The sequence below is a fragment of the Sceloporus occidentalis genome, unplaced genomic scaffold, assembly GCF_023333645.1.
Source record: "Sceloporus occidentalis isolate IW3139 unplaced genomic scaffold, rSceOcc1.0.p SCAF_2, whole genome shotgun sequence".
Classification (NCBI taxonomy): Eukaryota; Metazoa; Chordata; class Lepidosauria; order Squamata; family Phrynosomatidae; genus Sceloporus; species Sceloporus occidentalis.
In genome coordinates, this window is record NW_028316982.1 from 251252053 (window position 1) to 251270570 (window position 18518).

The 18518-nt window shown below is 40.5% G+C and overlaps 1 protein-coding gene across 1 annotated transcript in view; it reads left to right on the plus strand.

Moving 5' to 3' along the window:
- GUCY1A2 (guanylate cyclase 1 soluble subunit alpha 2) overlaps positions 1–18518 on the plus strand; it is a 263827-nt gene that overhangs the window by 119438 nt on the left and 125871 nt on the right. The window contains exon 5 of the mRNA XM_089508245.1: positions 16969–17454. Within this exon, the coding sequence (XP_089364371.1) occupies positions 16969–17454 (486 nt within the window). The remainder of the gene's footprint in view (positions 1–16968; positions 17455–18518) is intronic.

Below are 18518 nucleotides of genomic sequence, written 5' to 3' on the forward strand. Positions count from 1 at the left end.
ATCTGTTCTGCCCTAGGCTTATACCACAACTACCCCATATCTGAAGTCAAAGGCTTTCATGGCCAGCATCCATAGTTTTTTGTAGAAGAGTTTATTCCTGATGTTTTGCCGGCATCTGTGGCTGGCATCTTCAGAGAATGGAGACCTGGAAGAGAGTGGTTATATATATACTGTGTGATCCTGGGTAAGGAGGAGTGATTCCCATGTTAATCTGTATATTGTTCTGTTGTTGATGATAACAATGGGCCTCAGGGTAGGAGGATATGCTTCTTCACCACTTTACCTATTCTGTCTGTGACTCTCTTGATGTATGGTAGAAATGCCTTCCCTTTGGGTGGTTGCTTGTCTTCGCTCCACTGGGTTTTTCCGGGTCTGGGCTGCTTAAGTCCCATTATATACAATGGGATAGCAAATATGTAAAATGACAAAATCAAGCTTTGCTTTTTGAAATTTATATTTTAAAAAATATTTTCAAGCCATGAATGTTTGAACCCGTGGATATGGTGGGCTGACTGTATTTTGTCCTTAGTTAACTCAGCAGGGGGAAGAGGGAAGAGAGGAAGGGACAGACTCTTACTCTTCCCAGTGGGTGCAGGCAAAAGCAAACCTACTGCAGCATCTTCTAGCTTGCGTATTCTTCCCCATTCGTATCTTTTGATGTCTTCACCACATTCTGATATTGCTTGATCATGCATGGCCTGGTTTTCATCTATGACAAATTGGAGGATATGGGAATGAGCTTTAGCTTACGACATCATGCTTTTGTGGAATTGAAACCAAAATAACATAATCTTAACTCTAGTGTTAAACTGGCAGGTTTTTGCATTTCCTTTGGTGTCGAAAAGAAAATTTTATCATTATGATTTTCTGAAGTGAAAATATTCACACATATTTATCATTTACACAGTAAATATGTACGCATGCAAAGGTGTGACTCTCTGTCTGTGTCAGACCTGGGAATCATGCAGCCCACAAAATAGATCCCGGCCATGTAACGCTCACCCCACGGACATATACAAATTAAGACTCTGCCCACTATTATTTTATTATTGTAGTATCGTTTTTAGATTTTTATCTGTAATTTTAATGGATGGAATTGTTTAATCCTTTTTAAGGGGGGGAATTGTATATATTGTATTTTTTAAAGGTTGTACGCCGCGTTGATTGTGGAAACAAAAAGCGGGATATAAATTAAAGTTTTATTTATTTATTTATAAAACGATGTTGGCCCCAGCAGCCCTAACCAACTTAACCAATAGTGAGGGATGCTGCAAGATGCAGTACAACACTTGGGTGGCTGTATTTTTCTTTGGCCACTTTCAACGTTAAACTAACCCCAGTTTGTCATGATACTTGGTGAACTCCAGTTTGTTTAAACTCTATTTATTAAGAACTTTGGTTCCTGGATAGGAGGGCTCATAGAAACCAGTTTGATATGTAAGAACATGATTTGAAGGACTAAAATTGTGCATCTGAATCATCTTTATTTTAATTAATCATTTCCTAAAGGTTGTCAACTATATGAAAATGTAAAAAGAGAATGATATAGAAAATTAACTGAACACAGTGAAGCACAGTGGTTTTGAGTTTGTTGTTGTGTGTCTTCACATTGATTCTGATTTATGATGACCTTAAAGTGATCTGGAGGGTTTTCTTGGCAAGATTTGTTCAGAAAGCTTTTGTCAGTGTCTTCTTCTGACACTGTGAAAGTATGGCTTGCAGAAGGACCACCAGATGGATTTCTGTGGAGTCCTAATCTCGTGGACGCCTAGTCCAAGACTCAGACCACTACACCATGCTGGCTCACAGTGGCTAAATTCAAGAAATCCCAGTTTGAATCTTGCCTTTAACATGAAACATCTAAGAAAAGCCTCTCTCTCAGCCACAGTGCTATCACCATCATGAGAATAAATGAACTGGCCTACATAACAGAACTGGTGTTCCATAAGGATTTTATAATGTAATGGATGTGAAGCCCATTGAATGCCCTGGACAGACTGCTTCAGTGAAAAAAGGGACATAACAGTGACACATTTGTGAAGGTGGATTGCAATTTCCCTTTGGACAAACCAAAATACACTAGTCCCTCCACATTTGTGGCTTTGACTTTGGCTTTGATTATTCACAGATTTTATTAACATGTTCTCTTTAGGAATATCTAGCCTCTCCAGGGCAAAAGTCACACTGAAGGACCCAGAGATTCCTGGAGAGAACATTTCACTAGACATTTATAGCTCCTCCAGCTCAATCCTATGGCCATAGTGTTTCTCTTGTTTGCGATTTTTCCACATTCATGGGGTCCTATGACCCTAACCCCAGCAAATGTGGAGGGATGAGTTTACTTTCCACTATTATAAGCCTTAAATGAGTTATATGCTGGGCACTCTAGCAACATTCCATGCTTTACAAGCATGACATTCATTGAGCTAGTATTTGAAATTTGACGTCCATGATCTACTTTATGAGCTCTACGAAGTTACACCAAATTTCAAGCTAATCTTATAAAAATTCCTAGAAGTACAAGTCAAATAGCATTGAATACAGACACATTGACACTTTTTACTCAGTTTTCAGACAGGCTTACCGTACATTTCTTCTAAATAGTGGTAGAAACCAGTGATTGCCCATATGTTGAACATTGTGTGTACACATATTGTATGTTCATTGAACATGAACCTTTAACCACAACAGTCTGCATTGAAGTGTTTAGTTGAGGTTGAAGGGCAGGATGAAAATGTAACTTGTAAAAAGTGTTTAATATGTGGTTACCTGGCCACACATTATCTGGGTTTTGTTTTGTTTTGTTTTTTATCTTATGCTCAAAGAGACCAGTAGGGATCCTCTGTGTTTTGACAGGGAGCTGGTAAAATCAGAGCAAATACACCTAGCGAAGAAACAAGGAAACTGCAACAGTTGATTTGCTTTCTTTTGTTTGACATAATCAAGATAAATACACTTACATAGAGATTTTTCTCATAAAAGTTTTTCACAAAGGTATGAGGGCTTGGAGAAGTTAGCTTCTGAATATCTGAAATATCTGTTATCTGAAACTCATTGAATAAAATGAGTTACTGAATGCCCAATGAATAGGGTAAATTTGTGACAAGCTCAGCATTCTTTTTCTTTTTTAAGTTGCTAACTGACCCAGTTCATTCAAATCAATGGGATCTTCTTATCACATAGGATAAGCATAGCCAGTAGAGTTCGCCTGTCAGCACTGTTGACAGCTTTAGTGAGAAACTGTCTATGGAGATAAGAAAGATTATTTTGAGGGCTAAGGGTGTCACTAAGCCTGACAGATAGAGCCCATTAATGAAAAAAGAGAAGGAAAATAAATGTGTGCATTATAAGACTATGGAAGCTTACAAGTAAACCTTTCTGGACACAGCTGATTTTTGCCGATTTTAGGAGCTAAGCAGGATCAAGCCTGGTTTGTACTTGGATGGGACACCAGCAGGGCACACCAGGAATCTCCAGGTAGGATTAGGAAAGAATTTGCCTGAGACTAGAGAGCCACTGTCAGTGAGAATTAGCAAGACCTGGAGTGCATCCTCTTGTTGTTGATATTGTTGTTGTGTGTCTTCAAGACATTTCCAAATTACAGCGACCCTATCATAGGATGTTCTTGGCAAGTTTCTTCAGAGAGGGTTTGCTATTGCCATCCTCTGAGGCTGAGACAATGGGACTTGCCCAAGATCATCCAGTGAGTTTCCATGACTGAACCAGGATTCAAACCTTGGTCTCTAGAGTCCTAGTCCAGTGCTCAAACCACTACACCATGCTGGCTCTCTGGAATGTAACTGCACTGTAGCAATAATGCAGTTTGTTACTACTTTAACTGCCATGGTTCCATCCTACAGAATCTTAGGATTTGTAGCTTTATGAGGCATCACCAGTCTTTGGCAGAAAAGGCTAAAGACCTTGTAAAACTACAAATCCCACAGTTCCATATAATGGAGCTTCAGCACTTAAAGTGATGTCAAAGTGCATTTTTCCACCATGTAGATGCACCCAAAGCCAGATGAACCAGATGCAACATCTTGAGTGGAAACTTTCCTTCTTCTGTAGGTTTGCATATGCAAATAATGGAAAACCATAGCTTGTTACTAAATCTGAACAGAGTCAAATTCTTCTGCATTTTTCAGTGGGACGTAACTGCGTACTATAAGCCTTTCTTTTCCTTCACAGCCTGAATTCCTAATTTGTAGCTGTTACTGTTGTTAATAGCTAATAAGTACACCATATTTATTCGCTCTCTACAGCTGACCTGGTTTTACATTTAGGTGTGATTGTAAACTGATATTAACAGTTCCTTTTTAAAACAAAAATAAAAATTGTTTAATTTCACAACAATGCCTTCGCTAGCACTTGCTGCTTGGATAAGTGAGTGTGGAAAATGAGGCACTGGCTTTGTTTATATGTGTGTGTGAGAGAGAGTGCATATGTGTTCAAGTGTACACTTTTACATTGAAGTGGGGAAAATGCAACCTCCAAGCTGTTTGTGGTCCCAAAACATGGCATGTAGCTGTCGGGATATTAAATGAGGACATTGCCCCCCACATAAATATTTAGATACCCCTTCAATCCCTAAATATCTAGCATTGCAGTGAATAAGACAATGAAAACTGTTCATATCCACAGTTTTTATACCTTGTATATTTACCTTCTCTCAGTAACTTTCTCTCCCATTTTGGCTGGATGCTTATATACTGTGTTTCCAAATGCTCACTTGAAGTTTTAAGACTTCAAAGATATAACTGTGTCAGTCTGTGGAATCAGTATGTAGAGAGATCTTGTGGCATATTTGAGACTAACTGAAGGGAAGAAGTTGGCAGCATGAGCTTTTGTAGACCTAAGTCTACTTGGTTTTTTGTGAGTTTTTCAGGCTATGTGGCCATGTTCTAGAAGATTTTCTTCCTGAGGTTTTGCCAGCATCTGTGGCTAGCATCTACTTCCTCAGATGCATTTGGGTGCTCCAAGGTTAAAGCCAGATAATTAATTTTTTCCTACAGGAGAGCTGATCAGGTGTAAAAAGTTTTTTTTAGAAAAGGACTTTTTGCTCTCAAAAGGAATCAGGCTGCAGTGACTTTGGGGTGTGCTTTTCTGGTGCTGGCATCTTTCCCCTAAGCTACTGAAAGTACACTTCTAGTATTGAAAAATGAGCATTTCCTTCTGCTGAATGCTGCAGCATCCCAGTCCCACAACTACTTTAAAAGGTATATATTTTGGTTATCTGGTATTTCTCAGTTTGCTTTATGTTTATTGCATTGTGGTGGGGGTTTTGTTTTGTTTTTGTTTTATATTTCTGTGTGGATAATTTGTTTTACAATTTTATTATATAGTTTTATATTTGTATTACTCCTTCCTCTCCCTTTGTGTTGGGATGTGTGTATGCATACATATTATGTGTGGGTGTGTATTAGAATGCATGCCTTTGGCGGGGCTGTGTCTTTGTTCTTTTACTTGAAAAGAGCCATGTGTAATTATGCAGCTAGATAAATAAATCATAATGATAATAATGTAATGCTACTCTTGGAAGCTTCCAGAAGCTTACTTTTCTTTTGGATAGAAAGAAGAGGCAGTCCAGGGTGTCTGGAGGAGATGCTAGCCTTGTGGGGAGAGGGGCTAAATTTGCCTATCCCTACATAAGCTTTATCGTAAGCCAGACCATTAGTCCCTCAGTATTACCTAACTTATGCAAAAGAAGCAATATCTACAGTGAGGTTACCTTTGCATAGGAGAGGGCACAAGAAATTATAGCAGTTAAAATTATGAACTATTAGAGGCTAAACTTGGCATGAGACTTGGTGTTGGCCCAATAGAGTAGTGCAGCAGGAATTTCTCGGAACACAGACAGTGTGTGGGTTAAATCTCATGGAACATAAGCCATCATCAGAATCTCATTCTTTAAAAACCATACAAAAATCCAAGCAGTGAGAATTTCTCTTATTATATTGATGCCTGGAAGACAGCGACTTGTAGTTAAATCAGCTGTGATCTCATGATTTCCGTGTCATAAGTGAGCTATTATTGCCTGAAAGCTAACAGGGGTACTGTCTGCATGCATCAAAAAGCCCATGTTTCCTTTGGCCTCACAGTATCCTGTTTGGACAATGCAGGCCAAAACTGGGTCAGATCCTGGAAGACTAATTCTGGGGTAATCCAGCCTGATTCTGGGGTAAACAGCCCTTAACCCACTTTGCTGTGGAATTTTCTGGAAACTCCGTGGCAAATCCCAGCCGTTATGAATGCCTCCCATGTGTTCCTTGCTTTCTGTGCTATCACTCATAATGGGAAGTGCTTCATTGCCCTGTCTGAGGTGGAAATGGGGCATCTGGCCACATGGTTGCATCCAGGTGAGCCATATCTGTGTCAGATATGGCAACGAGGGAGCTTTCTCAGTAGGAGTGATGCTGATGAAGCATTCAGCACTAGCGGGCCCTTGGACCAGCAGGGGAATGGCTCAGCCCACGCTTTCCTGACCCATCGTTTCTTGGCCTTAAACAAAAAGATCCTTACTCGAAAAAGATCTAAAGAGAACAGCTTTGGAAGAGGTGGTTAATTAGGCATTGGGTATTGGTGCAGAGGTGGGGCACTGAATGGAGATAGGTAGGATCATGCTCACCAAACATACTTTCAAAATAGGTGAGACAGTATATGGAAGCCACCATTGTGCTTCCCATCTTAACAGATGTATTCTTAAGGTGGTAGGATGGATGGTACAACTTAACAACCATAAGGAAATACTACCATAAGGAACCCTCCCCCCAGCCTCCTTCCAAGGATTATTTACAGTATTCATTCATTTATTCCATTGTTTTCCCACCTTTGTTCCAGTACAGGATTCAAAGTGATGTACAATGTTTTGTCAGCACGGTGTAGTGGTTTGAGCATTGGACTATAGAGATCAGGGTTCAGTTCCCTGCTCAGCCATGGAAACCCACTGGGTGAGTTATACACTCTCAGCCCCAGAACATGATAGGATCATCCTTTGTTGGAAGTGACTTGAAGGCACACACCACCACCACCACCACCAACAACAACAACACACTGTTTTAAAAACACAATACAGTTTAAACATTCCTAGTTGAAAAGTTAAACACAAACTAAACTTTGATTTAAAAAACACAAGTTAAATATGTAAGTTAGAAACAGCATTAAAAAGATATTTAAAACAAATGTTATAAGTACACACCCATTAAAAGCTTTGTGTGCTGCAACATATTAAAAAAATAAATGGTCTTTAAATAAATTAAAGATCCTTACCTTAAATAAAAGGGTCTTTATGGGGTTCAACAGACCGCCCCTAAGATCGGGGCCGTAGCAACTGGCGGTCTGTACAGGCTGTGCCTGAAATAAAAAGGTCTTTACCTGCTGATGGGAAGGCAATAGGAAAAGAGTCAGACCTCCTAGAGAAAGCAGTTCCACAACTTGGGAACAACCACCAAGAAGGCTTTTCCCCCATGTCCATACTGCATATTGAATGTACCTGGGATAATAGTGGGACCAAGAGAGAGTCTTTCCCTACAGATCTTAGAGTAAAACACCTGGAGGACAAGTAGGCAATTAGGATAGCAAGGACAGGGATAAGTAAGAAGGTGCTATTTCTCTACTGTAGGGTGTTTTCTTTTGTTTTAAATAAAGGGGCATTTTTAAAAATGATATCCTCCCTCACTTAAAGGCTACTCAGCCCAGCCTTGCTTCATGTGGATATGCATCAGCAGATTGAGGACAGAACCCTCAATGCTTCTATCCTGTATATCAAGACTTAGGAGTCATTCCTACGTTTCCAAAAGATTAATGCCCTATGCAGGCCTGAGTTTCCAAGGAATGCACTTGGGCTTCGGTATTTGGTATTAGATGCTGTATTTCATGCTCTGAAACAAGACTAGGGATCTATAGATTGCCAGAAACCCTATGTGTAAAAGCTTACATTCAGAAAGCAACATGGGATTCTGTTTTGTGGATATCACATCCCTTAGCAGGGAACCTTCTTGGAATAATTGGCCCCACAGTCTTTGTTTGTTCTTTTATTTTTCCACATTTATTTTCTTCCTTTCCTTTCCTTTTTTTTTTTTTTACAGCAAATTGGCTGACATTTATCAGTCCAATGTATTACCTCCCCCTCTCTTAATATACGGTCCCTTGAATTCCTGACGTTGAGCTCCTGCATCTTTAATTTAAGACATCACAGATCAATCAAAAAAGGCTAAATTTGCTGTCTTGGGGGTTGGAGGCTGTTGCACATTACGTAACACCCTGGAGAAGTCTATAAATAACTTGAAATTTGTAACACTAGCTTTGCTGCTGTGAAGAATAATATCTCTTGACAGTTCACTCAGCTGGAAAACCAAGTGGGGAAGCTCAGGAAAAAAAGGTGCCAGTTCACATAAGAGGGAGCACCGATCCCATCTTTCTCTTCCCTTAAGCTCACTGCATAAGGTTCTAATCGTTTGATCAGAAAAGCTTCTTAGCTCAGTTTCTATATTCATTACAAAACTCAAGTATGTTACTGTGTTTTAGGCCATAAGTAGTCCTCTAGGATTTGCTGGGAATTATTTAGACCTATGCTGTTTGATGTACTGTGGGGCTCTTAAGGCCTAATTGGAATGTTTTTGAGATGAGTCTACAAAATACCTTTAAGACAAAGCAAAGGCTCTCACCAAGGCCAGCACAAGAAAGTTTGCTGCTTGAAGAATGCTTCAGAGGTCTGAAAACCAGATGCGATGAGATATCAGGCTATGTAGCATGATCTGATTGCACAATATTGTTAGGCAGTCTACACTTAGGGGAGTATACCTCTGTCCCATTTTCCTGGATGTATGTGCTGTTCATTACCACTGACTATGATATCTTTGATGGGGTTCTCAATCTTTTTGACTCACAGAGCCTTAAGGGTCCACAGAGCACACTTTGGGAACTGCTGGTCTAGATGATTTGGGTGCTGAGAGATTCTCTGAAATAGGTCCAGCGCTAGACAGTAGAATGCATCGGTCTGCTTTGATCAGACCTCACATACTGTAATACTGTGTCCAGTTCTGGGTGCCACAGTTCATTAATGATATAAAAAAACTAGAATTTGTCCCAGGAATGGTGACCAAGATTGTCAGAAGTTTTGGGGGAAAGCCTTACAAGGAGTTTAGCTTGAAGAAGAGAAGACAGACAGGTGACATATCTATCTTTTAACTATATGAGGGGGTGTACCAGTGTGATGTAATATGAGCACTGGGCTATCCCTGCTCAGCCATGAGTAACCTCAGGCAAGTCACACTCTCTCAGTCTTAGAGGGAGGCAAATGCAATCCATCCCCCCCCCCCCCAAACAAACCTTGCCCATGATAGGTTCGCCTTACATTCACCATAAGTTGGGAATGAGTTGAAGACACACAACAACAAAATGTAAAGGCTTAAAGCAAGCTTGTTTTCTGCTGTTCCACAGAGCAGAATGTAGAATTATAGAGCTGGAAGAGACCACAAGGGTCATCCCGTCCAACCCCTCACTGCTCAGGAATACACAATCAAAGCACTCCCAACAGATCACCATCCAGCCTCTGTTTAAAAACTTCCAGAGAAGAAGACTCCACCACTGCCTTAGGCAGTATATTCCACTGTCAAAGAGCTCTTACTGCCAGGAAGTTCTTCCTAATGTTTAGGTGGAATCTCTTTTTCTGTAGCTTGAATCCATTGCTCTGTATCCTTGGCTCTGGATTAAACATGAAATGATGTTGGGAGCAATTTTCCATTTTTATAATCCAAAGGGTTGAGGGGAGCCATAAAACCCCTGGGAGATGATTATGATAATATCTCTAGCTGTGTACTGGAGAATGCTGCAAAAGAGTTTTTTAAAAAACTAACTTTATCTTTAAAAGACTTTTGATGAGGAAGGTTTTATCTTATTTTGCATGTTTTGCTTCCAGTAGGACAAACTAAAGTAAAATCCAATATATGGTCTCCTTTGCTGGAGTGTGGACTTTGACAGATGCCCAGTAGTGTCTAACCTTGATGCCAGTTTTAGCAAGGACTAAACCCTCTCAGCCCACTGACTGCTCTTTCATCTCCTCCTTCTTTTGTTTTTCCTGCACTGAATTTTAGATTATAAGCATCTGGGGCAGTAGAAGCTGTCCTCCCATATTCTTGCTAGCTTGAGCCTCAAGAATTCAACAGGTCAGGAGAAATAACAGCTGGCTTTGCTGGTAATAAATGTGTGAGTGACCAGTGCTGGTGGCCTGAGAATAAAAGTTGTGCTTCCTTCCTCAGCAGATGAGTTTCTGAGGTTGTAGGATGGATGGTATGACTTCACTGACAGGGTATAGGTACATTTACAAATATTACCATATGGAATATTGCCTCAAAAAAAAAAAAAAAAAAAAGAGCCTCCTTCCAAGTATTTATTTATTTATTTAGGATGACCATTTGATAAAGGTACATAAACTGGACAAGTCAATGCTGCCTGAAGAGGCTCTCATTGGGTACTTGATGCTTTTCTTCTTGTTGCCTCAGATGCTGCTGCAAATAACCACACATAACAACAAGTTTGGAAGAAAGGCCACAACTTTATTAGCAAGCAGTTGGTAAGGGTTGGCACCAAGCATGAGGTCAGGATCTGCGAAATCAAACAACCCCACGTTTGTCTGATTATCCAAAAACCTGGCACCCACCAGGTGCTTGGGATGACCCAGGGGCTAAGGAACACAACTTGACCGCAGAACATGCCATGCGTTCACATATTCACTAAGCCCCTAGTCACCGGGAGGTGCTCCCGCGTTATGGCCCCCGCAATGGCCTTACGCCTGCCCTATTCGCCCCCGGGTACCTATTGACTCCCAACCAGAGCTCCATAGCCCTGGTACCACACTGTGCAGATCCTGGCCTATGCTGCCACCCCAGGTTGTGGCAAAAAACCCCACAAAACAGCGGTGGGTGGGCGGGGGAAGCTGCTCCTGTCTTCCTCCCTTCCTAGCTTGGATCCGCACAGTGCAAAGCCAAGTGCCGAATGGGGGACGGGGCCTGCAGCATGGCCTTATATAGGCCTAAGCCCCGCCCAATGGGCTGCCCTGGAGGACCGGAAGCTCCGCACCACTGAGCCTGACTCCCAGAGCGTCATGGGGCGGAAGGACCGCCCCTTCCGCCCCGCGCACCAATAGGGAGCCGGGGCAAGCCCCAGTGCATACTGGGGCTTGTAGTTTTTGCCGCCTCTAGCGGCAAAATGGTCTGCCCGGCTAGCGGGTGACCGTTTTTTGTTGTTAACTCGAGTCAACAGAAACTCATGGTGTCCCTGTCAATGAGACATCTCCAAGACCCCCCTGTCCTCCATTGCCCTGCTTAAGTCTTGTAGATTCATGCCAGAGACCTCTGTAATTGAGTCTAGCTATTTGGCGTGTGGTCTTCCTCTCTATTTGCTACTGTCCAACTTTTCTAGCATTATTGTCTTTTCTAATGCCTTCTCATGATGTGGCCAAAGTCTGACAACCTCAGTTTTATCATCTTAGTTTCTAGCGGTATTTCAGGCTTGATATATTCAAGGATCAAATGTCCAAGCCCGTGAAATAATAATCTATTTCATGTACAAAGCAGTAAGTATTTATTTTATTTTTTGACTTTTTGGCCGTCCACAGTATCCTCAGCATTCCTCTCCAGCAACACATCTCAAAAAAGTTGATCTTCTTTATATCTGCCTTTTTCACTGTCCAGCTCTCACATCTATACATAGTAATGGGGAATACCATGGCTTGGATCATTCTAACTTTGGTGCTCAATTGTATATATTTGCTCTTTAAAATGTCTATGTCTTTCATTGCTGCTCTTCCCATTCCTGTTTGTTTTTTTTAATCTCTTGGCCGCAGTCTCCATTCTGATCAATGTTTGATCCAAGGTATGAGAAATCTTAACTATTGAAATGGGCTTTGTTTTGCAGTCATGGAAGACTTTCCATGGGATAAGAATTTTGGTTTATTGACTAGGATTTGCATGAAATGAGAGCTCCAGTTTTCAGACTGCAGAATCTTTGCATGGAATGGGAACTCCAGTTTCCAGACTGGAAAGGTTTTGCATGGAACAGGAACTGTGGCTTGCAGGTGGGAAGGCTTTGCATGGAACTGGAGGTGTGGTTCGCAGACTTAAAAGGCTTTGAATGGAACAGGGACTCTGATTTGTAGACTGGGAAGGCTTTGAATGCCTGACAACAGATATTCAAGTGAAGTCTTAATAAGGTTTGCATCTGGTGCTGTTCACTTTCCTTTGTCACTGTCCCATGCCTTTACCCCATACCTTGCTGGAATGCACTCACCCAAGCTGTTTTCTAAATTGAAATTTGAATGTTGTACTTAAACAGTTTTCCTAGCCTTGCACTATAGATCATATATGTAGGATGGACTTCCTAACAGCTGAGGATGCTATATATCTAAAATGTTTGAGCCTGTGAAATAATATTATATTTTGTGTACAAAGCAGTAAGCTGAATACATGGGAGAGCAGGAGCAAGGCCCTGAAAACCAGATTGCAAGCTGCCAAGTAGGTGTCTTGTACACTGGACAATCTGCTCTGCTGTGCTGAAACATTTCCTAACGAGTCCTTTTAAACTTATTTACAGTGTATATGGAAACAGATACCTATTTCATTTACATATGAAATGTGGAACAGTATGCTTTAAAATGAGGTGAGCATTTTAAAAGCTTGTTGTACCAACAGCTGTTCAGTTTGGTACGGTTACTTTCTTAGGTGAACAAAGAGCTGAATTACACAGTCAGCCTCTCCTGTTATGTCTGATAGGTGGGAATTACCATTGCAGCATTGGGCCTGCAAGATGATGGTGTTGTACAGGGAGAAATGGGAGGGCACTGGAGATTTGGAGGAATAGAAATGCCATCCCAGAAACACCCACACTGAAGGATAACTGGAAAGCTTCCTTTCCACTGACTATTTCCTTCTTTCTTGAGAAGAATTTGCTTGCTCAAGAAAGAATCTCATCATTTGCCTGGGGTGGTTCCTCCCTTCAAGTGGTTCCTCCCTTAAAGAGACAAGATAGTTACTTCCAATCCAAATGATAAAACACATCAGACACCTTGTAGACTCTGTTTTAGGATTGTATTACTATTCAATGAATTACGTATTCACTGAGCTGTGCAGTAAGAACTGCATTGCCAACACCTACAAAGAATCAGCATGGTGTAGTGACTGGATGTTGCATTAGGATTCTAGGATTCCAGAAGACCTTCAAATCCCTCCTTAGCCATGGAAACTTGTTGAGTGATCTTTGGACAAACACCACTGTCTGAGTGTCAGGGTAGATCTGCACTGTAGAAATAGTGCAGTTTGCTATTACGTTACCATGGCTCATCCTACAGAATCCTGGGATTTGCAGTTTTGTGAGGCACCACTACTCTTTGCCAGAGAAACCTAAATACCTTGTAAAATTGCAAATTCCAGGATTCCATGGGATGGAGCTACAGGCCTTAAAGTGGTGTCAAATTCCATTATTTATACAGTACAGATACACTCTAAGATGAAGGCCATGAAATACCTCCTCTCAATAAATCTGGCCAAGGAAATCCTATGACAGGGTTGCCATAAATTGGAGTCATCTTGAAGGCACACAAGAACAACAAATATCCTGATATCATGGGAAGATCCAGTGGGATGATAGATCATGGGCATTTCCTGTAAAAAATATGTAAAACTACAGAACAGGTTTTAGATGGCATGGGGGTGCACTGTGGACCCCGGAGGGATTGCACATGCTGCACAGACAACTCTTTGCCCACCCCAGCTGCAGAAACTCCCATATTTTCCAGATAGAAAGGGTAGCTGGGCTGGAAAAGACCCCTACTTAAGACCTGGGAGAGCAACTACTGCACAGATGAACTAAAGGGTCCAATATCCTCACCTGGGATAAAGCAAGTCCATACATTCATACCCTCATTTGGTATGTTTATACTTACTTTATTCTATACTTTATTCTACATACTATTTATGGAAAACATTGAAAAACAATATTCATTTTTGAAAGAAGAAGGAAGCAACACAACTAATACTAAAGTATTATTTCCACTTTAAAAAATAGCAAGGCTTTATGCTGTGATAGAATTAAAAAAAAATAACAAACTAGAGGAGAGATCACTGGGTACAGTAATACATTACATACAACACCACATGCAATAATAATGTTCATGAAGGCTTTATCCTAAAATTTATTTCCAGTCAGCATACAAGCTTATAATGGTATAAGACTACAGGGAATAATCTTTCACAAGGGAAATGAAGAGATGCTACTTTGTATACAAGTGGCTGAGTTTTTCTACATTTCCTAACAAATTTTTATCTCGTAACATGCTGATTTTGCTGTGAAAATGATTTTATTACCACTAGGGAAGTATAGATCTGACGGTTTCAGTTTCAATACATTTAGAATTTATTCAAGTAAAGCTTTCTTTCATATTGTTTTTTCCTCACCCCCCCCCCCCCCATAAAGTCCATACCAAAAAATAATTTTCTAAAGGGATACCAATTTTAATTCATTGAAGCAAAAACAACACAATATTGTAGCACCTGCAAATTAACCAATTTGCTATGGCATTAGCCTGCTTGGAAGAAGCAGAAACTGTGGAGCATCCAGTAAAACCTCAGAAGGCTCAAAAAGAGATGCTCAAAAGATTAAAGATGGAAGTATTGCACAGAATTTCATTCTCTCTCTCTCTCTCTCTCTCTCTCTCTCTCCCCCTCACACACAGTATACATGTTTGAGAATGAGATTGTAAATAGGTCCGAAGGAAATCAAAATTTCTCTAGGCATTTTCCCTTTTGTATTTATTTATGGACACATTTCTCCTAAAAGATGTATTCCTGTATACGTTTTTGCCAAATGTATACATTTTTATTGCAAAATTTCAAGAAGTGCAGAGTCAGCAGGATAATTGTATTCTGGTTGCTATATTGGTTTGGGAAGTGAGGTTTGGGTTGGTTGATATTAAAATGTGAACCAAACTAATTTCTTTCCAGTTTGTACATGCCACTTTGGTTGCAGATCTTTGCTGTGTCTCACTTTATAAAACGTTTACTTTTCATTTCGACATGCACATCTGTTCTGATATTTCATCTCAGAAACCTGATCGGTTGAGCATTCTTATGCTGTGTCATGCACATGAAAGCCCGACGGCCATTCTGAAGGAAGAGCAATTTAAAATGAAAGTAGGGTTTAATATGCATGAGCAATTTTTTTAAAGATCTTTTTAATAATGCGGACTTGGTTATATTGGCTGTATTGACTTTTGTTCATGGAATCTTACCATTATGTTTATTTCCCTCAAGGCTGTCCGCACATTATTTTCCTAATGTGGAAACACATGTACCTGAGTCTTCCTGCCCAACACACACAATCTGTTTCAGAGTAATGCAGAAAAGAGTTAACCATTAGAGAGCTGGAGGAGGAAGAAACTTTAGGAGTATTATGACCTCTGTTCAAAAGAAAAAAGGAGAGGACTAATGCCCTTGTCCTTAGTTTGTTGTTGTGTGCTTTCAAATTGTTTTTGACTTATGCTGACCCTAAGACAAACCTATCATCACTTTTTCTTGGCAACATTTCTTCAGAGGAGCTTTGGCCTTTGCCTTTCTCTGGAGCTGAGAGAGTGTGGCTTGCCCAAGGTGGTAAAGTGGAGATTTGGACCCTGTTCTCTAGAATCATAATCCAATGCTCAAACCATTACACCACGCTGGCTCTTAGTCCCCTAAGTGTGTTTAATATTGTTCCAGTGAGTCATACCAAGTGGTCATTTAATCTGGTAACAGATGCTGCTCAATGAAGTTACTGCAGGTTTGGTTTTAAGAATTGATCCAGTTTGACACCACGTGAACTGTCATGGCTCAAGTGCTATGGAATTCTGGGAACTGTAGTATTGTGAGATATTTATCCTTCTCTGTCAGAGAGCTCTGGTGCCACAACAAACTACAAATTTCAGGATTCCATAGCATTGAGTCATGACAGTTAAAGTGGTGTTGAACTGAATTACAGTTGGCCCTTGGAATGTGGATGCAGCCTTTATTAACTTTTAAATGTATTTTAAGCTGTTTTAACTTTGTATTTTGAAGATAACTGTTTCTTTAACTCTTTTTTTTTCTAAAAAATTCTGTGTCAATAGTTCTTTAGGTTTATGTTGTTTTAATTTCATTGACCTGCCCGGGGTTCAGTGCTGGGGAAAGGCAGGATATATATTAAATGTAATTAATTAATTAATAATTAATAAGCATAAACACATTTAAGGTTTAAAAGCATCTGATTTTTTTAAAAAAATCTCAACTGTTATCATATACATATCATCCAAAGACATTTGACTGCTGAAACACAAGAAGACATTGGAATAAGAATAGGAGAACATACTGTCCATTCTACTCAAATAGACTTCTCTGAAAGGACTGAGAAGTAGTTGAAACTTACTTTAGTACTGACACAGTATAGAATGCCCCACACCTAGACCACCAGCCTAGTTTTGTGGGTTTAAGATATACTGCAAGGCATATATAGTCCTTGCTACTAATAGAAGGAGATAAGAGGAGGAAGAATCAGGTGCTTATTGCTGCTAGTCTTTAGCATCTGCTGCCTGGGCCAGTTGCCTTTTGTCAAATGACAGGCCCTGGTCATTTATTGTTACTATTATTTTATTTACTTCTGTCCTACCTTTCTCCCAATCAAAATTGTTCATATGAAAAATTGTGTGGCTTATCTTTTACTATAGTTTATCATTTAAGCATTAAATGATAGTCCAAAGAAAATATATGATAAGTAATTTAATTGAACAAGCAAGCGAGTGTCTACATCCTTTTCTTGTCTTCAGGAAAAAAGAAAAGACAAGATTAACCCAGCAAAGCATTCATTAACATAACCCATGACATTTTAAACAGGATTGATAGTTTATTTTAAGATTTTACTTTGACATCATTACTGATGTTTTATTAATTATTCTGTTTCTGTTCTTTCCAGGTAATGGAAATCAAAGGACAAATGATTCATGTCCCAGAATCAAACACCATTTTGTTTTTGGGTTCACCTTGTGTGGACAAGCTGGATGAACTGATGGGTCGTGGTCTCCACCTTTCGGACATACCAATCCACGATGCTACCCGTGATGTCATCCTTGTTGGGGAGCAGGCCAAGGCTCAGGATGGCTTAAAGAAGCGGATGGACAAATTGAAGGCAACACTAGAGAAAACACACCAGGCTCTGGAAGAAGAGAAGAAGAAGACTGTGGATCTCCTTATTTCTATCTTCCCAGAAGAAGTGGCTCAGCAGCTGTGGCAAGGACAGCAGGTTCAAGCAAGGAAGTTTGACGATGTTACCATGCTCTTCTCGGACATTGTTGGCTTCACTGCTGTCTGTGCCCAGTGTACTCCCATGCAGGTGATCAGTATGCTCAATGAGCTCTACACACGATTTGACCATCAGTGTGGATTCCTGGATATATATAAGGTAATTAACCCACTTTAACTATATGTAGTCCTTTTAAAATCATGTTGACACTACCATAACAGCAATAATATTTTGTTAGGAAGAGGAACAAGGTTGGCCTAGGAGACTATTATTCATATGGAAGTTGGCTGTTGGGGTCAGCCAGGACAAGAGAGTTGACTACTGGGAAGAATCTAGGAGAGCTCTAGTGGGGGCTAAGCAATGTAATAGGCTTTGGGACTCTGAGCTGCTCAGGACCAGAACCTGGAAGCATTCCTTGGTGTTTTTTTCCCCAATGTACAACTACCCAAATCCTCCATCCAGCATGGCTAGCAACCATAGGAAATTTAGTCCAAAAAACAAGGTGGCCCAAAGAGAGATAGACAGAGAAATTTTTCCCCCAAGATCTGGCCAGAATGGTCTATGCATGCATTAGTATGAGGTGGTAAAGTGGAATGTTTGAGTTGAAATTATGATTGGGGAAGGGGGTTCATGTTTTTGAATATTGCCCTTGTTGATAAAATACAAAAGGCGGGGAATGTTTATATGGTAATAGAAATAATGACAGGATAGTGGGAGACAGTTCTCCTTAAATACTTCAGATTTTGCACATGGAGCCTTAAAAATGGGTGCTCTCTCACTTCCAGGCTGACATTGTACTGTGTACTTTACCACCTTAAATTCTTACCACCAGCCTTCTGTATGAAGAACCAAGGCTAGAGCCCTAGATAATAGCTTGTGAGGGTAAAGATGAGTTGCAGTCTGCTTACACACAGGGGAGAAACAGATGGGCAAAATCAAGCGATTTCCAGCCGCTTTGAAGGCAGGTGTTTAGATGGCACACACCTGGAAAGTGGCTGGAAACTGGGCTGAAGCTGCACTCTGGGGCTATAAACTGGAGCAAAAATACCCTAGGAAAGGTGGAAAATACACATCTTTACACCTGCTTATAAACATCCTGATATGAGTACTGGGCTGAGGCAAAGCAAGGAAATGAAAGTATGACAATTCCAATGCAATTGCAATTTACACGAAGTGAAGGGGAGGTGAAGGGGGCATGTGGGGGGGGGGTCCATAATTATGCT